The 22,073-nt window shown below is 44.7% G+C and overlaps 1 protein-coding gene across 1 annotated transcript in view; it reads left to right on the top strand.

Moving 5' to 3' along the window:
• The window catches only part of ncor2 (nuclear receptor corepressor 2), a 186,212-nt gene that overhangs the window by 119,101 nt on the left and 45,038 nt on the right, over positions 1–22,073 (top strand). Inside the window, exons 15-20 of the mRNA XM_036979698.1 lie at positions 3,327–3,472; positions 6,637–6,797; positions 10,493–10,555; positions 16,852–16,994; positions 17,195–17,333; positions 21,506–21,917. Of these exons, the coding sequence (XP_036835593.1) occupies positions 3,327–3,472; positions 6,637–6,797; positions 10,493–10,555; positions 16,852–16,994; positions 17,195–17,333; positions 21,506–21,917 (1,064 nt within the window). The remainder of the gene's footprint in view (positions 1–3,326; positions 3,473–6,636; positions 6,798–10,492; positions 10,556–16,851; positions 16,995–17,194; positions 17,334–21,505; positions 21,918–22,073) is intronic.

Genomic DNA, 22,073 nt, shown 5'->3' with positions numbered 1-22,073 from the left:
AATTGGATAAGGATGCGCTCAGTTGCATCCCTGATGTCTGTCTTCACTTGTATCCTGTGAGAAAGACCCGATCACATGATTGAGAGCCATGTGAGTTAGAGGTGCTTCGGAGCGTGCAGCACTCAGGCACAACGCAGCACTCCGGGCCAAGGGCACAACGGCCACTGGCCGCAAAATCATGGATTTTTTTAGGGTGCATTATGGCCACAAAGGGGATACCGCTGTGAAATTCGAGGCATTACCAAGTGTCTGTCAAATAGTGAATGAGAGACTAATGAAGTGTGTACAGCCTACCCAATAAAGCAAAGCAGAGCTCATGCCTTTCAAGCAACTTTTTTCAAAAACTTTTTTCAAATCATCATTCGAGTCGCATCATGCAGCCTTACATGGAACCGCACGTGCGCCATTGTGCATACATTCATTTTGTCCCCAAACGTGATCACGACACACAGATCAAAATATCAAAACAAACTCTGAACCAATTACATTAATTTGGGGACAGATCGAACAGCATTAAACATTTATGGCAATTTAGCTAGCTAGCTTGCACTTGTTAGCTAATTTGTCCTATTTACCTAGCTTGCTGTAGCTAGCTAATTTGTCCTGGGATATAAACATTGAGTTTTTATTTCACCTGAATGCACAAGGTCCTCTACGCTGACAATTAACCCATACATAAAACGGTCAAACGAATCGTTTTTAGTCATTTCTCCTCTTTCCAGGCTTTTTCTTCTTTGAACTTATATGGTGATTGGCATCTAAACTTTCATAGTATTACCACGACAACCGACAACACAGTTTGTTTTTCAATCACCCACGTGGGTATAACCAATGAGGAGATGGCGTGTGGGTATCTGCTTCTATAAACCAATAAGGAGATGGGAGAGGCAGGACTTGCACCGCGATCTGCGTCACAAATAGAACTGACTTCTATTTTAGCCCTTGGCAACGCAGACGCTTGTTGACGCGCGCGAGCAGTGTGGGTGCAATAATTGAATAATATAGATTTCTACATTTATTTTGCAGCGCACGCGAAGCGAGCGGTGTAGTCACGGTATTACAATGTATTTAAAATCAAACATATAGCCCAACATTTGTAGAACTAAAGTTACATGAATAACTAAATGAAGCCTGTAGTAGTACCAATTTCATTGTTAACCGCTCAACACAGAATTGCCGCATGTGCACACTCCCTCAAATCATTAGGAGAAAATATTAATATATTATTCAGCTTTGTTCAATTATATTAGTCCTACTATGAAGTAATGCCACAGAATTCTAAGCGAATATTGTCTGCTAAATGAACTAGTGTAGCCCACAGCCATATGGCATAGCCAGATCAGGGCCTAACATAAGGACAAGTCAGAGTATGCTTATCTGTTCTTCTGAAATAGACAACATTTTCTTCATATCATGCCTCTTTAGACCTGTCTAAAATAAATGGATATATTGTGATGGTGCAGGCTATATTACATGGATTTATTAGACTTATTTAAATGTAGATGTTCCATAGGTCTGCATCAGTGGTTTGTAGGCTATGTGTGGAAGCCAGGAGAAGCTATATGTGTTTGTTCATTAACTGTCAATTACCGTTAGACCGACAGTTATATGCTTGACAATCACCAGCTGCCAACATTTCCTGACCGCCACACCCCTAACCACTCCACACTTGAGAAGGCATTAGGTGAAGGACGTTTGTCAGTAGAACCTACATGGAGAGGTAACATACCCATGGGACTCTGTCTGAGCAGTGGGATCACTAGAGGATAGGTCATCATGCAAGCAGCACACCGATTATGTGACACGTGCCATTGTGTTCCCCCTTCATGTCAGCACTAATGTGTCCGTATTGACAAGATTTTTTTTAAACAGGTGGTTTCCATTGCTAATTAGCTCCCAGTTATTACTTAGGCCCAGATCGGGTGTTAGGCATTTAATCCAACGGCGGTGTGGTGGGTGCTAATGAAATGGTGCATTAATTAGCCAGCGACCTTTCTGTGGTCGTGGCTGGGTGTCTCCTCATTTCTCCCAGAGACACCTCATCTCATTACCTAGCTAGTGAACGTTTAGCTCAGCACACAAACACTACGGGTTCGTTAACAGAGCTGCTTGAGCACTGGGGCTAATGCTAATAACACAGGGAGAAGAACATAGGGAGGGAGTCGGCGAGTGAGAGATTTGTAAGAAAAGAGAGAGGGAAATGGGAGAGTAGAGGAAAAGGCTCAACAGGACCACAACAGCTAACGTTAATGACACCTAGAGAGAGAAGAAGAGGTGGGTGAGTACGTAGTAATAACAACAAAAAAGCTCATCAGCGCCCAGCCTTGATTAATATATATATAGATATTTTTTTGTAAAGCAGAGTAGCAGAGCAGAGATACAGTAGCAGGCTTTTAGATATCACCTGCCTGAGCCTGACTCTTTTAAGACACCTGTGAATGGCCGTGAGTTTGCTGTTCGGTCTGTTTAGGTGCATGACTCCATAGAGATAATGGCAGTCTATTGAGATGATTGGGCTGCTGTTTGTTGTCTCCAGGTTCCCAGTGGGAGGGAGGAAAGGAGGGAGGGGGAGAGAGAGGGAAACCATGTTTATCCACTGGAGAATCAATCAGTGTTATGGCTTTTATTTGCGTTGGGTTGAGTTAATCTTTGAGAGAGGTGGGACATCAACTCTAGTGACATGGTTCAAATGGAAGAAGGTATCCCTGTGAGAAAGGTCCATTTTGATTTAGCCTCCCCCTCTCTTACTCTCTTTCTCTGCCTTTTTTGTGTTTCCATGCCCAGAGCTAGATGTAATGACTCTGTTATTAAAGTAGACATGGGATTGGATTGGCTTCACCTCTAGCTATAAAACCATTTACAGAGCTGTAAGAAAAATACCTTAGCACACAGCACAACTCCCATATACTGAGGCAACTGTCCTTTACAATGCTCAAATAAGTGTAGTTTCCACCAGTTATAACAGTGTTAGTGGCAGGTCTTTGGCAGTCTGCAGTATTTCTTTCATGATATGAACCTGAGACCAGACAGACAGGAAGTGGAAGAGGAAGTGGTTCTGGGTGCCAGGAGAAGGAAGACATATGGGCTGTCCTTGTGGTGTACCTACTGGTATTGATGGCAGAATGACCTCAACACTACTACACAGCTCATGTTTTTGTGTGTGTATATAGGTTCTTATGCGCGTCTGTGTGCGCGTGTTCACACCATGTTTCCTGTTACCAGGGATCATGTTTGTAACTAACTAAATGTTGTCGTCTTTTCTTCCACCCCAACAGCATGGCCAACAGCAGCAACAACAGCAGCAACAGCAACAACAACAACAGCAGCAGCAACAACAGCAGCAGCAACAACAGCAACAACAACAACAAGTGAACCGCAGCAGCCAGGAGGACAAGGAGGAGAAGGAGAAAGAGAAGGAGGGAGAGAGGGAGGAGGAGAAGACTGAGGGGGAAGAAAAGGAGGATGTAATGAAGTGAGTTTGCTTGCCTTCCTCTCTCTAAATTAAGTTAGATTTGTTTGCCCTGACTATATCAGGAAAGGTCATCATCATAACCCTGACTAGATCAGGAAAGGTCATCATCATAACCCTGACTAGATCAGGAAAGGTCATCATCATAACCCTGACTAGATCAGGAAAGGTCATCATCATAACCCTGACTAGATCAGGAAAGGTCATCATCATAACCCTGACTAGATCAGGAAAGGTCATCATCATAACCCTGACTAGATCAGGAAAAGTCATCATCATAACCCTGACTAGATCAGGAAAAGTAATCATCTCTTACTTTTAAAAACAGCTGTTTTTCTTTTTCTCACTCCCAGTAGGCTACCAAAAGCCACATTTTTAAGATTCCTTATTACATTTCTGTATTATTATTACACTCTGCAGTGCCTTCAGAGTATTCACACACATAGCCTTGACTTTTTCCACATTTTGTTGGGATTAAAATGTATTTAATTTGTAATTTTTTGTCAATGATCTACACAAAATACTCTGTCAAATTGTAAGGCCTTTTTTGTTGAAGCTCCTTTGGCAGCGATTACAGCCTCTAATCTTCTTGGGTATGACCCTACAAGCTTGTATTTGTGGAGTTTCTCCCATTCTTCTCTGCAGATCCTCTCAAGCTCTGTCAGATTGGATGGGGAGCGTCACTGCACAGCTATTTTCAGATCTCTCCAGAGATGTTAGATTGGGTTCAAGTCCAGGCTCTAGCTGGGCCACTCAAGGACTTTCAGAGACTTGTCCCAAAGCCACTCCTGCGTTATCTTGGCTGTGTGCTTAGGGTCGTTGTCCTGTTGGAAGGTGAACCTTCGCCCCAGTCTGAGGTCCTGAGCGCTGCGGAGCAGGTTTTCATCAAGGATCTCTCTCTGTACTTTGCTCTGTTCATCTTTCCCTCAATCCTGACTAGTCTCCCAGTCCCTGCTGCTGAAAAACATCCCCACAGCATGGTGCTGCTACCACCGTGGTTCACCGTAGGGATGGTGCCAGGTTTCTTTCAGATGTGTTGCTTGGCATTCAGGCCAAAGAGTTCAATCTTGGTTTCATCAGACCAGAGAATCTTGTTTCTCATGGTCTGAGAGTCCTTTAGGTGCCTTTTGGAAATCTCCAAGCAGGCCGTCATGTGCCTTCTACTGATGAGTGGCTTCCGTCTGGTCAATCTACCATAAAGCCTGATTGGTGGAGTACTGCAGAGATGGGTGTCCTTCTGGAAGGTTCTCCCAACTCTACAGAGGAACTCTAGAGCTCTGTCAGACTGACCATCGGGTTCTTGGTCACCTCCCTGACCAAGGCCCTTCTCCCCAGATTGCTCAGTTTGGCCGGGGGAACAGCTCTAGGAAGAGTCTTGGTTGTTCAAAACTTATTCAGTTTAAGAATGATGGAGGCCACTGTGTTCTTTGGGACCTTCAATGCTGCAGAAATGTGCCTCGACACAATCCTGTCTTTGAGCTTTACAGACAATTCCAGATCTATGCCTCGACACAATCCAGTCTCGGAGCTCTACGGACAATTCCTTCGACCTCATGGATTGGTTTTTGCTCTGACATGCACTGTCAACTGTGGGACCTTATATAGACAGGTGTGTGCCTTTCCAAATCATGTCCAATCAATTGAATATACCACAGGTGGACTCCAATCAAGTTGTAGAATCATCTCAAGGATGATCAATGGAAACAGGATGCACCTGAGCTCAATTTTGAATCTCATACTTATGTTAGAAAGGTATTTCTGTTTTATATTTTACATTTAAATAAACCTGTTTTCGCTTTGTCATTATGGCTGTAACGTAACAAAATGTGGAAAAAGTGGTCTGAATACTTTCTGAATGCACTGTATATTGGAGAGATAAGAATGCAGCCAATGCTATGTGTTTCACTAGATATAAATGGTACTCCTCTTGTCTATTTCATGTTTGGGTGTGAAAATGATCGTTTTTAACCTCAGATACTCTTTGCATATCTGACGAAATGCGGTTTCACTGTGAGCCCTAGTTCTTGTGTTGTGGCCATGTTTAGATAACGTGTCATAGATTCTCTGTATGATTTTCAGTTCTTGCTGTGACTAATACGTTTCTTGTAATTCAGCAGAACTCTAGCCGATCTGTTGCGTAATCCTTCTCCTCCTACTTTTATAAACAGCTGTTTTCCTGTTTTTCTTCTCTCACTCCCAATAGGCTACCAAAAGTCACATTTTTAAGATTCCATACTTATTTTCTTTTTCGATGGGAGGAAAAATGATGTGATTGACAGCCTAGCAACACCGTTACTGTACTGTTGGTTGCTACAATAATCCAGCAAGTCTCCAGAGCTGGGAGCTCCAGAGTGTGTGATTTGCTGTGTGATGCTGCCTTGCCCTGGCATCTCTGTAGGCACAGTTCCAGCGTGATGGAGAGGAGGATGGTGAAATGTGTCAGTGCTGCTGAGCACTGCAATCTATGTGAGCAGTGGAACAGCACTCACTCAATGCAGTGTTGTTGTCTTCATGAGAGTCGCATGTTTCACAGGGAAGAGCAGTGAAGGATGGAAGTCCATCATCATCATGTCCAATCTTCTAGTGACGCTCCCAGCTCTCTGAATAGAGGTTGGACAAGTTGGAGTTGTTTGGTGCTGCTGACAAACAGAACAGTGAACAGGAGTTGTCCTGCCTGTCTGAATGAGTGGTGTTGATCATGATGAAGAATCTTCGGTGCTTCCAGTACTTGGGCTGAGGAGAGCAGGCAGAGGAGTCCCTGACTCCCACTGCCCCTGTGGTGGCTGCCTGTAACCCCTGGCACTGCTATATCTGGTGTGCAAGGTAGCAGGACAGGGCCGCCTTAGAATAATGGACCAGGTGAAAATGAATGGAAGAACACCGGCTACAAAATCACTGTTTATCTGTTAGCCTGCCATGACACTGACGGGATATATTGCCTTGCTTGCAAAACTCCAAACTACTCTCTCCTGAGCCTTGAGGTCTGTGTGTGCGCGTGCCTGTGCACGTCTGTGTGTGCTTTGGCACATACTGTAGTTATTTTCAGTTTTTTAACCCAGACAGACCTCTGCACTTTGTCAGGTTTTAAGTTAACAAACTAAACAGTACATGTGCAGGCAGTGAGGAAGAGGGTAATCATGATGATGTGACTGACACTCTCCCTGCAGGGACGATACCTCTGGTGAGGACGGGGAAGACAAAGAGCCCACGGTGGCCTTAAAGGGTCGACGCACGGCTAACAGCCAGGGCCGGCGCAAGGGCCGCATCACCCGCTCCATGACCAGCGAGGTGGAGGAGACCGCCACGCCGCCGCTCAGCGGTGAACTCGGTACGTCTCACACTACTGCTATAGTCTACACTGCCGCATGTCTTTCACTGCATCTTCACCCACTGCTCTTTTCACCTGACTACATTTTCATCACACAACTCAGAAACCGAAAGAGCCAGGGTCTCTTTGAGCAGAAATATTTAACGTCTATATTTTGGTCTGAAATGTCGCTGATTGGCGGTATGTTTGAAGGAAAAATATGGCCATGATATTGCTGAAGCATATCTGTTTAGTAGGTCCACCTGATTTAATGTGAACTGAGAACACTCCCGTCATTGCTGTGTTTATTTCCCTTCTGATAACCCACACCACAAGGGTGCACTGTAGATCTGTCTCAACACAATTTGACACACGTGCACCGAATACACACACACCTTGGCCTGGAAGGTGCCTTTAAGATAATTTGTGCCTACAAGAGAGAGCCAATAAATTGATACTTAATGAGAAAATACCAGGGATGCTTTAAGAAATGAGGAGACGGGAATCTCAATAGCCAGTGAATGGAGGAACGTATAATGAACCTACATAAATGTATGTAGTTCAGTCCTTGAGCTGTTCTTGTCTATTGATGTTCTGTATTATGTCATGTTTTGTGTGGACCGCAGGAAGAGTAGCTGCTACTTTTGCTAATGAGGATCGTAATAAAATACCAAAATACCAGCAGACTGTCGATCAATCGCGTTCACATTGTTATGCTGCGTCATGCGGTTGCTAAAATAATCATCACGCAATCCCTTCTAAAAGTCAGATTATGAGTCAAAGTGTGCTTATTTTCCTCAACTTTGTAATGTCACGATTTCAAAGCTATACGATATTACAGAGAAGAAGTTCATTATCTCACATCTCGGAAAAGATTTGTAATGTTGTGCTTTTTATTTACGTAATTCATGCTAATGTTGGGTTTTTGAGCGATTTTTATTTTATTTTTAATTCACCTTTATTTAACCAGGTAGGCCAGTTGAGAACAAGTTCTCATTTACAACTGCGACCTGTCCAAGATAAAGCAAAGTAGTGTGACACAGACAACAACACAGAGTTACACATGGAATAATCAATAAACAAGCCAATTACACAATAAATAAGTCAATGACACAGTAGAGAAAAAACAAAGTATTTGATACACTGCCGATTTTGCAGGTTTTCCTACTTACAAAGGATGTAGAGGTCTGTAATTTTTATCATAGATACACTTCAACTGTGAGAGACGGAATCTAAAACAAAAATCCAGAAAATCACATTGTATGATTTTTAAGTAATTCATTTGCATGACATAGTATTTGATCACCTACCAACCAGTAAGAATTCCGTCTCTCACAGACCTGTTAGTTTTTCTTTAAGAAGTCCTCCTGTTTTCCACTCATTACCTGTATTAACTGCACCTGTATGAACTCGTTACCTGTATAGAAGACACCTGTCCACACACTCAATCAAACAGACTCCAAGCTCTCCTCAATGGCCAAGACCAGAGAGCTGTGTAAGACATCAGGGATAAAATTGTAGACCTGCACAAGGCTGGGATGGGCTACAGGACAATAGGCAACAACTATTGGCGCAATTATTAGAAAATGGAAGAAGTTCAAGATGACGGTCAATCACCCTCAGTCTGGGGCTCCATGCAAGATCTCACCTCGTGGGGCATCAATGATCATGAGGAAGGTGAGGGATCAGCCCTGAACTACACGGCAGGACCTGGTCAATGACCTGAAGAGAGCTGCGACCACAGTCTCAAAGAAGACCATTAGTAACACACTACGCCGTCATGGTTTAAAATCGTGCAGCTCACGCAAGGTCCCCCTGCTCAAGCCAGTGCATGTCCAGCCCCTTCTCAAGTTTGCCAAAGACCATCTGGATGATCCAGAGGAGGAATTGGAGAAGGTCATGTGGTCTGATGAGACAAAAATAGAGCTTTTTGGTCTAAACTCCACTCGCCGTGTTCGGAGGAAGAAGAAGGATGAGTACATCCCCAAGAACACCATCCCAACCGTGAGACATGGAGGTGGAAACATCATTCTTTGGGGATGCTTTTCTGCAAAGGGGACAGGACGACTGCACCGTATTGAGGGGAGGATGGATGTGGCCATGTATCGCGAGATCTTGACCAACAACCTCCTTCCCTCAGTAAGAGCATTGAAGATGGGTCGTGGCTGGGTCTTCCAGCATGACAACGACCCGAAACACACAGCCAGGGCAACTAAGGAGTGGCTCCGTAAGAAGCATCTCAAGGACCTGGAGTGGCCTAGCCAGTCTCCAGACCTGAACCCAATAGAAAATCTTTGGAGGGAGCTGAAAGTCCTGAAACCTGAAGGATCTGGAGAAGGTCTGTATGGAGGAGTGGGCCAAAATCCCTGCTGCAGTGTGTGCAAACCTGGTTAAGAACTACAGGAAACGTATGATCTCTGTAATTGCAAACAAAGGTTTCTGTACCAAATATTAAGTTCTGCTTTTCTGATGAATCAAATACTAAGGTCATGCAATAAAATGCTAATTCATTACTTAAAAATCATACAATGTGATTTTCTGGATTTTTGTTTTAGATTCCGTCTCTCACAGATGAAGTGTACCTATGATAAAAATTACAGACCTCTACATGCTTTGTAAGTAGGAAAACCTGCAAAATCTGCAGTGTATCAAATACTTGTTCTCCCCACTGTATATACATTGTGTGCAAAAGGCATGAGGAGGTAGGCAATAAATAGGCCATAGAAGTGAAGAATTACAATTTAGAAGATTAACACTGGAGTGATAAATGAGCAGATGGTGATGTACAAGTAGAGATACTAGTGCGCAAAATAGCCGAAAAGTCAATAAAAACAGTATGGGGATGAGGTAGGTAGATTGGGTGGGCTATTTACAGATGGACTATGTACAGCTAGCACCCAATTGACTCCTATTCACTCCTTGGAGTGCACTCCCCTTCACAGAATTGCCCAGAATGCACCACATGGCTCATTGACAATGTAGGGCAACGTACACAATGTGCGTTAATGCGAGTTTCCCCATCTAATTTCTTTAAAGTATCCCGAACGTACTCATTAAGGCAGCAATACTCATCTGTCTCAGCTTTTTATTCTCTCTGCAGTTTGTAAGGCTGCCTTTATATGCACGCACACACACACGCTGTAGCTGTAGGCGATTAGGGTTTTGATGTTTCAACACTTCAGTGAGTGGTTGGTTGCTCCTGCTGCTGTGGGTTTGTCCCTGGGAATCCCCAGGTGGCCTGATCCAGCCAGAGGGGCTCTGTTCTGATCAGTATCTCTAGTGTCTCCTCTCAATGTTACTGGGCTTGTTTCTCCGTCCTCGCCTGCTGTTACTGTGCCCGTCACAGCCCTACAGAGAGGACACAACAGCACTGAAACCACAGCTCCTCTCCTCTTCTTGTTTTCTTTCCTGTCTTCTCTTCTGCCAGGGTCAGGCTGGTCCCTACTGTAGACAGTTGGAACAACCACTTATTATGTCTCTAATCATTAACTGACTTTCTCCTCTTAAACTAACAGCCCCTGTCGACCGGCTCTACTGTGCTGCACCAGCAAGCAGCAAAGACAACCCTGCCCCCTAGCTTTTCTCTTTTCTCTCTCTCTGTCTCTCCCTCTCTCTCTCGGTCAGTCGCTCGCTCGCTCTCTCTGTCTACTTGAGACTCCCCTCCCCCTCCCTCCTGCCCGCTTTCTAACGTGGTGGTTCTGCTTTTATCCTTTCAGCCAATCTGGAGATGAATGAGAGCTCTCGATGGACTGAGGAGGAGATGGAAACCGCCAAAAAAGGTAAAGAAAATCGAACAAAAAACAAGTTACCTCTGTGTTTGAAATACGACCCAGCAGCGCCATTGTCATTCAAAAGAAAACTTTCCTTGTCAAAGAGAAAACCGCCCATAGAATTAGCTTGGCGAGGTTTTCTCGAAAGTGGTGACAAGTGCATGTGCCTGTGACTTCCTGTCAGATGGGCTAGGCTGCAGCCACGTGCTGTCTGTCTGTCTGTCTATCTCTGTCTGTCTGTCTGTCTCTGTCTGTCTGTCAAGCTCCACTCTGCTGCTCCGCTGCCTGACCCAGGGCTGTGTCCTACACGCCTGCCATGACTGTTTCTGAAGCCACTGTAAAAGTCCCACCCTCTTATCTTTGGCTAGAACAGCTCCAACTGCAGAAGTCTGTTTACTCTTTACATGGCCTGTTTATTGTCTTTGACTGAAGATTACCCTGGCCCCGCCTGGCCTGTGGGTCCTGCAGAGAGAAGGTGGCTGTGATTTTGCCTGTCTTTTTGCTGTGGTGTAGTTGTGTTGCGTGTGCTGCACACAGCTCAGTCTACAGCAGTGGTAGGTAACTAGATTCACCTGCAGAGTGTATGGTCGATGGCCACAACGTAATTATAATAACTTGTACTCTGCAAATTGACCACAACTAAGCCCAATAAAAGATTGTATTTGACAATAACAATCATTCCTTAACTTGATTACTTTGAGACAAGATCACATACGTCTCTTTTTTTTATGGGAATACTTGGGAACAGATTTCCTCGAAAACTTTACCGAAAAACTTTGGGGGGCCCCCCCAAAAAATACCTTGCGGGAAGGTTTTGGCCTGTTTTGATGACGTGTCATGGATTCTCTGTATGATTTTCAGTTCTGGGTATGACTACTACCTGTCTTGTGATTCAGCAGAGCACTTGCCGATCTGTTGTGTAATACTATTTTTTCTAAAGAAGTTCCTTTATCACCATGAATGTGCTAGTGAAGGGAGAAATCCTATGCAGCCAGACACCCAGTCATTCTGTCTCGTGGTGTGGTGTTGTTTCTCCTGCTGCTGGCAGTCTGCAGACTCTGTCTCGGGGGGTTGTTGTAATGACTGGCGCTGGCCCTTGAACATGGCCCTGAGTAGTAATCCTGCTTAATGTCTTCAACTCCATTCTCCCGCACTGGGATTAGTGGGCCGCTGCATCCCAGGGGATTAGTCCTGGGAGCTGGGCTTCTATGAAGGGCTTATGTAACCACAACCACAGGGCCCCTGTCTGGGGGGGATCTTTAAACCCCCCACCCCCACCCCACTCTGCCATTGCTCATCAGCCAGTAACCATGCCTGCCAAAAGGGCTTCCCCCTCCACGGCTCCTCATATGTAGAGTAGCCCACCAGTCCCAGCCCAGCCCCGCTCCCCTAACCCTGGCCTGAATGTAATGCCAGCCCGACAGTCAAGGTGCACACTCCACTTCCAGGCGCTTGACCTGTATATGTTTTAAGAGGCTTACATCTCCTCATGCTAATGTGTTTGTCCCCTTGTGCTAAAAAGATCTCAATAATGACATTCATAGCATGGCAGCATTACAGTGTGGCAGTGCCAGGAATCCCCCATGGGATGGCAAGGCCACAAACTTCGACTGATTGCCCTTGTCTTTCCTGGTCAAAAAGCCTGCCATCTTTAACAAGGGATTGTAGAACTTTGTCAAGTCTCCCTCCCTTGTCCTTGTATATCCCTTTTAGTGTGTGTGTTGTGTGTGTAATTAAGGTAGGGCTCTATGCGCGCCTTAGTTGAACAATTTATTAGCACCCAAATACATTTAGGAGCACAATTAATGTATTTGAGGGAGAGTTTTTATTATAAGAAATTTTTTAAAGTGCATGAATAAAAGTTTTTTGGAGTGTGCCATGCTCAATCAAGTACAATGTACCCTTAAATATTTGAGTCACTTAGGTGAAAGAAAAATGTTCAGCTGCCCCTTTAAGGGGCGGGCCAGTTATGTGGTGGGACCAATCATTTATATATACACTAGAGGACTGACAAGGGCAATGTTTTGAAGCCACCACACCTCCGTCTTGACACTCATCCTCCATTGTAAAAATATATACATTTTGGAAGCAATAGAAATGCATTTATTAATGTCTAGATTCATTTTTGACACATTTATTATATTACAGACACCTAAAAGCATACTTTTCAATTATGTTATTTGAGTTAAACATAAAAATAAAATAATATATTACATACTAATGTTACTGTCCCCACTACAACTAAATACTTAAATACATGTAATTTTGTCCCTGAAACATTTAATTGAAATACTGTAGAATTCCATTCATTACTATGGAGGACTGCTCCTACTGGGGAGTGCCAATATGGCCGACTGGTGGCTTCAAAGGTTCTCATCGGCCAATAAGTTACGTCACAAATACAGGGTATATATACATCATTGGGTGGGACGCCCAGGTCTGTCTGTGAGAGAAGATTCTCTGACGTCTCTTCCCTAGCAGTTGAGCAAGCTCAAATTAACATTGAAAAACAACTTTTTTATTTATTTTACCTTTTATTTATACATGTTTTTTCTCATTGAGATAATATCTCTTTTCCAAGAGAGACCTGTAAACAAAACGATGTAAATAACCAAGAAACAGGAGTCAGTCACGTTTAGTAGACTTTCGGGTAAATTCAACCAACTTCTATGCCTGTGCACTTTTTTTAAATGAATCTTTCAGCACTTCACTAACAGTGCGCAGAGCGCCCAAGGCACTGTTGCTGCTCGAGGTGAGATATATGGGACTCTAGTTCTTTGTGTGATTAGCTACCAGCAATGAAACAAAATGGCAGAAATACATTTTTGCTGTATATCACAACTCGCACATATGCTCATACGTTACTTTTTCAGTTCACACACATCTATTTTTAATGCGGAAATGCGATTAAAATGGTCGCACTGTAGAGCCAGGTAAGGTTGTGTGTGTGTGTGTACTCGCTCATTGGCTAGTGTTTGTTATGTAAGTTCTCTAATCTGGCAGGCTTACTTGGGCAGCCAGGCAGCTGGATAATCGGGTCGCTCCCTTCATGCCTGCGGTAGTACTGTACAGGTCCTTTTAAATGAGTAGTAGGTAGAGCTCTCTCTGTTGTGTTCTGCTGTGCTCTGGACTGTTGGAGTGGATCAGGCCAGAGCATTCTCCCCCCTTTCCTCTCGCGCTCCAAACTCTCTCCTCTGGCCTCCCAGTCAGTGTGTCCTGAGATGGCACAGGCCCAGATTGGCAGGAGCTGTGGAAGATTATTATTTATTTTTTTCATTTTCGCTCTCTCCCTTTCTCGGTGTTGTTGTAGACTGGAGAGGGGTCACATTCAGGATGAAAAGCAGGTCAGTCAGGAAAAATGTGAAACCCTTTATACTTTCTCATGGTATCAACATCTCCCCCTTTCTCTTCCTTTCCTCCATTGTCCCTCTAGCTCAACTCCCCTGCTCTCACTCTCTCTCCTCTGTTTACCCTCAGACTAGCTGTGTATGTGTTAGAGAGAGAGTAAGCAAGCGAAAAAGAGAGACTGAGGGAGGGTGTGTGTGTGTGTGTGTGTAGGTGTTTATGTAGGTGTGTGCGTGTGTGTGTGTGTGCAGCTCTGCCTGCTGGCAGTGAGAGTGAAAGAGGGAGGGAGGGGGTGTGAGAGAGGGGAGAAAAAAGGGAAAGATAGAGGAGAGATCAGATGAGGGGAGAGAGAAGCTGAGCACATAGCACCGCCCCACAGTCCCACTTTCCTGTGAAAGTCCTCCCAGACAGCAGCCATTGGGGAAAGACCCGGCGGAGAACAACGGACTAGCCCTGACGGAGAGTGTGGGGGAAGTGAAAGGGCGAGGAAAAAGCAAGGGAGAGGCAAGACGCAGAGCATGTGCTGTTTTGAGCATGTCAACCTGACACTGGCTCTAGTATCAGGCCAGCAGGAGGGGTGTGGAGGCTGAGCTGGAGCCTAGCTGTTTTCTTTCTCTGCCCCTCTGGAGTGGAATCACTACCTGCCTTCTCCACAGAGATCAGACTGCCGATAGCGTGATACAGACCAGGGGCACGAGGGACAGCTGGAGTGACAAGCACATGAGAAGGAGGACACTCACCCCCCGGCCCTGACTAGGTGTTGATTGTGCCGTCGATGTGAGGAGCTTTTATGGAAATGGAGGATCGTAATTGGTTGATTGAGTTTGCCACCTGCTCTAGCTGAGCAGCAGCTGATTGGATGCCTGCTTCCTCTTGTGTGTTGCTCCACTGGCCAGGACCTGAGGCCAATGGAACTGGAGCTGCTTGCGATGGTTTCTGTGCTCTGGTTAAACTGAATGGACTGGATCTGTGAAAGTGAGTCGTAACAAAGTGACCCTTGACTTCCAGTGAATTAATTGCAGTGTTATTGCTTCAGGTTCACTGGGTAGAGCAAAGTGTGCGTGTGTGTATATGCGTTCTTGTGTGTGTGTGTGTTCTTGGTGTGGCACGTAGCAGGGTGTCTGGCTGGACTTGTGTGCACTGGGCTCAGTGGGCTGTCTCCCTGCACCCCGGGACAAGGCTGTAAAAGGTTAATAGGTGTTGATCACATGTTCTTCTCTCTTGGAACGAACCTGGTCGTCCGGCCCGCTGTCTCTTTCTGTCTCTCACATCTCTCCTGCTTTGCCTTCCACACCTGTTATTAATATTTAAAATGAAATACCCAGTCTAGTTTTAACACTTGATGGGTTGTACATTCACACAGGCCCTGAGAGGGAATATGACAGTCAAGCCTTGGACTGAGGTAGTGTTTGTGTGTATACAGTCATGTGAAAACTTAAGTACACCCTTTGGAAAGTGGTATTTTTGAAATGTATTTATTATATTTGGACACATGGATATTTGAGCTAAATTGCAACCACATTCATTGATGAAAGTAACCCAATTTAACAAATAACACACAAAAATGTACTTTGACAATGTTATGCAATTAAAATAAACAAAAATGTAATTTCCTCAAGCAGGAAAAATGAGGATCAGGTGCACCAAAACAGGTGCAAATGATTAGGAAATAATTAGAGAGTACCTTGGGAGGGTCCAAGACCTATCCGAGGCCCTCAAAAGACACATAATTGATGACCATGAGTCTGGGAGTGGGTTACAAATCCATTTCCAAGCGATTCGAAGTACATCATTCCACTGTCCAACAGATCATCTACAAATGGGGAAAATTCCAGACCACTGGCAGTCTAGCTAGGACAGATCGTCCCACCAAATTCAGCCCAAGAGATGACCGAAAGGTGCTCATAGAAGTCTGTAAGAACCCCAGGGTAACATTAAGGGATCTACAGGCCTCTCTTGCCACAATCAATATCGAAGTGCACGAGTCAACTGTCAGAAAGAGACTACACAAACATGGCCTACATTCACCTGCTGTTGAGGTGGTACTTTTAACCTGTAGTAAACTTTTGTTAGGTAAATAAATAAAAGATGGATAGGAGATGGTGCAGGCCTGGTGCTTTGTAAAGTGTTGTCTTATCGTGTGGCTGTTAGATTGTTGTTCTACTGCCTCCGTTTGGAGATATTATCTTGGGAACACATGTCTAAAGTTTTTTGTCCTAGGAAGTTGTTCAGTGGGTCCATACCCACTGATAACGGAGCGTGGCCTGGCCCACGAGAGTCTTTCCTCATGCCAGAAGCTGTCAGGCTGGCACAGGAAACAATTGGGCGTTGTAAGCTCCTTACAGTGGCTACTGTTAATGAGCTGCCCTTAGCTGACTGGACACTCTGGGCTTGTTCCACATTGCAACCACCATTGCAGGCGACTGCCGACTGACTACTCTACAAATCACCTTGTATCATAAGTAGCTACTCATTATTATTTGTAGATCAATCAGTCACAATTGACCCACAATGCATCACGGATGCAGTCAACTCGAACGTACTCACTCACTCACTCACTCACACAGTAGCAGTGTGGTCCCAAGACAGGTTGATCTGTCTCAACTTTGGGCACAGCAGGGATTCTAGCCTTTTGTGTAAGGCACTGTCATGTGGTTGACCGGGCAAAGCACCAGTCTTTATCAGAATGACCCCAGCCCAGCGATGAGAATTAGGGATGTCATTAGTTAGATTGATATGACAGGTTCAGCTAAGAACAACACATGGTGTGATTATGCAATTTGACAAAACTGTTGAGCTGGAGGGGAGGGAGGAAAATATATTGGACTCAACTGACAGATGTTTATTGACAGACCGTTGTTCTTCATGTAGTAAATTAGATTTAAATGATTATTCTATGTAATAAAGTCCTGGCCTGTCTGCATGTGCTGTAGTCTAATCCTTGTCCATGTTTCTTCCAGGTCTTCTCCAGTATGGTAGGAATTGGTCAGCCATCGCCAAGATGGTGGGCTCCAAAACTGTGTCCCAGTGCAAGAATTTCTACTTCAACTATAAGAAGAGGCAGAAACTCGACGAGATTCTGCAGCAGCATAAAATGAAATCGGTAATGTCTCATCTTCTTTTCTAGAACAGTTAAATGATCAACTCTTTCAAAGGAAACCTATAGTCTGACCTAGTAATGCACCTATCTTAGTGCAAGCCATTCCTCCTAGTTACAGACAGCAGTAGGCACATTTACCTTGTGGTTCTCATAGCGTGTTGTTCCCAAGCTGCGGTATTTAGTGTGTGTTGGGTTTCACCCAGGAGAGAGAGCGTAAGGCGCGGCGTAAAGGCAAAGCTCTACAAAGTGAAGAGGCCAGTGCCCCGTCTGCTGCCGAGGAGGAGGAGATGGAGGGCTCCGGGGCCAGCGGCAACGAGGAGGAGGCCCCCGAGGATGGAGAAGGTAGGAACAACACACACACACTTACAATAATCAACGTCATAGAGGACAGGGAGCCATTGTCAGTATACCGTTCATAAGCACTTTCAGAATACTTCCATGAACTTGCAATCACTCATTCACAAGGACTGATTAGAAACCAGCCATGTACACTTTATGTTGAAACTAGTTTATGAAACCGTTTTCAATCAATTTGAAGGTTATGTTTTTATGATTACGTTATGTGATGACAGTATTTCTTGATTAGAAATATCTGGAGTGCCTTGAGTGCTGAAGAAAGAATTAAGTGCAATATGGACTTTTAACAGCATCACAATAATGTCTGTGTAGAACATGGAGTTGAATGCGATTCTGAGAATACAAAGACTGCAATCATCAAAATGAGATTCTGACCATGGGTGCATGGGAATTCAAAGCACTTGGCTAAGACATTCATTATTTAGAAAAATAATTTTTTGCTCTGTATCAAATATTTCCACACATGTGGTCTACATACCAACATCTGCGTTTTTAATTCTAGAATCTTCTTTTGGATCCTGGCTGATTGCTCATATTACTGGTAGACTCGTTTAAATACCCTGGGTTGATAACGGCCCCTCAACTCACTTTAGGCCAAATTCGCAATACTGTTAACTGTTATTGCTCGTCGTTTCTAGTATATTAGTAACCTTGGCATCTCAATAGCTCAGTCTTTGCATCTAGAATCAATATTTGTGGGAATACTTCAACAGATTTTGGCTAAATTCCTGGTGATTTGAGTATTTTTGACCCAAAATTAAAAGGACAAAGTGCATTTGGAAAGTAATTCAGACCCATTTACTTTCTCAACATTTTGTTATGTTGAACATTTATTAAATTGTTTTTTAAATCTACACACAATACCCCATAATGACAAAGCAAAAACATTATTTTTTCCCCCAGTCCCTGCCACTGAAAAACTCCCACAGAATGATGCTGCTACCACCATGCTTCACTGTAAGGAAGGTGATGAGCAGTGCCAGGTTTCCTCCAGACGTGACGATTGGCATTCAGGCCAAACAGTTCAATCCTAGTTTAATCAGAACAGAGAATCTTGTTTCTCATGGTCTGAGAGTCCTTTTAGGTGCCTTTTGGCAAACTCCAAGTAGGCTGTAATGTACCTTGTACTGAGGAGTGGCTTCTGTCTGGCCACTCTACCATAAAGGCCTAATTGGTGAAGTGCTGCAGAGATGGTTGTCCTTCTGGAAGGTTCTCCCACCTCTACAGAAGAGCTCTGTCTTGGTCACCTCCCTGACCAAAGCCCTTCTCCCCCTATTCCTCAGTTTGGCCGGGCAGCCAGCTCTAGGAAGAGTCTTACTGGTTCCAAACTTCTTCCACTTACAGTGCCTTGCGAAAGTATTCTGTATTTTTTTGTGAAGAATCAACAACAAGTGGGACACAATCATGAAGTGGAACGACATTTATTGGATATTTCAAACTTTTTTAACAAATCAAAAACTGAAAAATTGGGCGTGCAAAATGATTCAGCCCCCTTAAGTTAATACTTTGTAGCGCACCTTTTGCTGCGATTACAGCTGTAAGTCGCTTGGGGTATGTCTCTATCAGTTTTGCACATCGAGAGACTGACATTTTTTCCCATTCCTCCTTGCAAAACAGCTCGAGCTCAGTGAGGTTGGATGGAGAGCATTTGTGAACAGCAGTTTTCAGTTCTTTCCACAGATTCTCGATTGGATTCAGGTCTGGACTTTGACTTGGCCATTCTAACACCTGGATATGTTTATTTTTGAACCATTCCATTGTAGATTTTGCTTTATGTTTTGGATCATTGTCTTGTTGGAAGACAAATCTCCGTCCTAGTCTCAGGTGTTTTGCAGACTCCATCAGGTTTTCTTCCAGAATGGTCCTGTATTTGGCTCCATCCATCTTCCCATCAATTTTAACCATCTTCCCTGTCCCTGCTGAAGAAAAGCAGGCCCAAACCATGATGCTGCCACCACCATGTTTGACAGTGGGGATGGTGTGTTCAGCTGTGTTGCTTTTACGCCAAACATAACGTTTTGCATTGTTGCCAAAAAGTTCAATTTTGGTTTCATCTGACCAGAGCACCTTCTTCCACATGTTTGGTGTGTCTCCCAGGTGGCTTGTGGCAAACTTTAAACGACACTTTTTATGGATATCTTTAAGAAATGGCTTTCTTCTTGCCACTCTTCCATAAAGGCCAGATTTGTGCAATATACAGATTGTTGTCCTATGGACAGAGTCTCCCACCTCAGCTGAAGATCTCTGCAGTTCATCCAGAGTGATCATGGGCCTCTTGGCTGCATCTCTGATCAGTCTTCTCCTTGGATGAGCTGAAGGTTTAGAGGGACGGCCAGGTCTTGGTAGATTTGCAGTGGTCTGATACTCCTTCCATTTCAATATTATCACTTGCACAGTGCTCCTTGGGATGTTTAAAGCTTGGGAAATCTTTTTGTATCCAAATCCGGCTTTAAACTTCTTCACAACAGTATCTCGGACCTGCCTGGTGTGTTCCTTGTTCTTCATGATGCTCTCTGCGCTTTTAACGGACCTCTGAGACTATCACAGTGCAGGTGCATTTATACAGAGACATGATTACACACAGGTGGATTGTATTTATCATCATTAGTCATTTAGGTCAACATTGGATCATTCAGAGATCCTCACTGAACTTCTGGAGAGAGTTTGCTGCACTGAAAGTAAAGGGGCTGAATACTTTCGCAAGGCACTGTATGAATGATGGAGGCCACTGTATTCTTGGGGACCTTCAATTCTGCAGAAATGTGCCTCGACACAATCCTGTCTTTGAGCTTTACAGACAATTCCTTCAACCTCATGGCTTAGTTTTTGCGCTGACATGCACTGTCAACAGTGGTACCTTGTATAGACAGGTGTGTGCCTTTCCAAATCATGTCCGATCAATTTAATTTACCACAGGTGCTCCAATCAAGTTGTAGAAACATTTCAAGGATGGTCAATGGAAACAGGATGCACGAGAGCTCAATTTTGCGTCTCATAGCAAAGGGTCGGAATACTTATGTCAGTAACATATTTCTGTTTTTTATTTTCAAAAGGCCTGTTTTCGGGCCTCCCGGGTGGCGCATTGGTCTAGGGCACTGCATCGCAGCGCTAGCTATGCCACCAGAGACTCTGTGTTCGCGCCCAGGCTCTGTTGCAGCCGGCCTTGACCGGGAGGTCCGTGGGGCGACGCACAATTGGCCTAGCGTCGTCCGGGTTAGGGAGGGTTTGGCCGGTAGGGATATCCTTGTATCAACGCGCACCAGCAACTCCTGTGGCGGGCCAGGCGCAGTGCACGCTAACCAAGGTTGCCAGGTGCATGGTGTTTCCTCCGGCACATTGGTGCGGCTGGCTTCCGGGTTGGATGCGCGCTGTGTTAAGAAGCAGTGTGGCTTGGTTGGGTTGTGTTTCGGAGGACGCATGGCTTTCGACCTTGGTCTCTCCCGAGCCCGTACGGGAGTTGTAGCGATGAGACAAGATAGTAATTACTAACAATTGGATACCACGAAATTGGGGAGAAAGGGGGGGTAAAATGTTTTATTTTTTATTTTTATGTAAAAGCCTGTTTTCACTTTGTCATTATGGGGTATTGTGTGTAGATTGATGAGGGGAAAAAACAATTTTATTTTAGAATAAGGCTGTAACCTAACAAAATGTGGAAAAAGTCAAGGGGTCTTAATACTTTCCGAATGCTACATATTGCCGACCCCTGATGTAGTAATTCGTTGATATACCTATAGTCTCAGTTACCAGAATAGAGCTGGGAAGTCCCAGGGTATTTCCTCCACGTTCAAAATTGGTTTTGTGTTCTCCCTCATTGTACAGTGAAAGCCAATTAGGTGGAAAGTGGCATTTTGAGAAATATGGTTTTAGAGAAATATGGGGCACAAGAGAGAGGGAAGTGAAAGAGGACGAGGATTTTACATGATAGCAAGATGGCACCGATAGACATGGTTGCCCTGTTCATGGCTCCTAAGCAACTTTGCTGTATTTTGTTTTATTACTGCACTGTTGGATTTTGATACACTCGCAGTAACATCTGCTAAATATCTGTATGCGATCAATAACATTTGATTTGATTTTGATTTACTAGATTACTACTCAGCTAGGCAGCCAATGTAATATCTGCGGTCTTTCATTCTTTATCTGTCCTTTACCAGGTGGTGCTAACAACAGCTCTGACACAGAGAGCCTACCCTCTCCGCGTTCCTCTGAGGACAGCAAGCCTAAAGAGGAGGGTAGTGGCAGGGCCAAATCTGGCTCAAACTCTGGGGACAAGGAGGCCTCAGGTTCCCACATGGGCCAGCGAGGAGATGAGAAACCCCCAGAAGTGGGGAAGGCCATCAAGCAGGAGGTGAAGACAGAGGCAGAGGAGGGCAGCAAGGAGCAGCCAAGCGAATCCACAGACCGAGACATGAAGCCCCCCACTGCAGATGCAGAGGAGAGCAAGAGCTCATCCAAGAGCTCCAAGAGGGACCATGGGCCCAAGACGGGCTCCCACGCAGACAGTGACTCTAGTGCCACCTGCAGCGCGGACGAGTTGGAGGAGTTGGATAGTACAGAGAAGAACAGGTGGGGGCTCAGGGCTAGGTGGGGTAGGGGGATTGCATGTGAGGGCTCAGGGCAGGGTAGGGTGGGGTTTCATGTGGGGACTCGAGGCTCGGAGGGGGGGTACATGTGGGGGCCCAGGGCTGGGTGGGGGGGTTATAGGTGTGGGCTGGGGGGCTG

Source organism: Oncorhynchus mykiss, chromosome 6 (genome assembly GCF_013265735.2).
Source record: "Oncorhynchus mykiss isolate Arlee chromosome 6, USDA_OmykA_1.1, whole genome shotgun sequence".
In the NCBI taxonomy this organism is placed as follows: domain Eukaryota; kingdom Metazoa; phylum Chordata; class Actinopteri; order Salmoniformes; family Salmonidae; genus Oncorhynchus; species Oncorhynchus mykiss.
The sequence above is the reverse complement of the archived record's forward strand: the minus strand, read 5'-3'. Positions and strand labels throughout refer to the sequence as shown.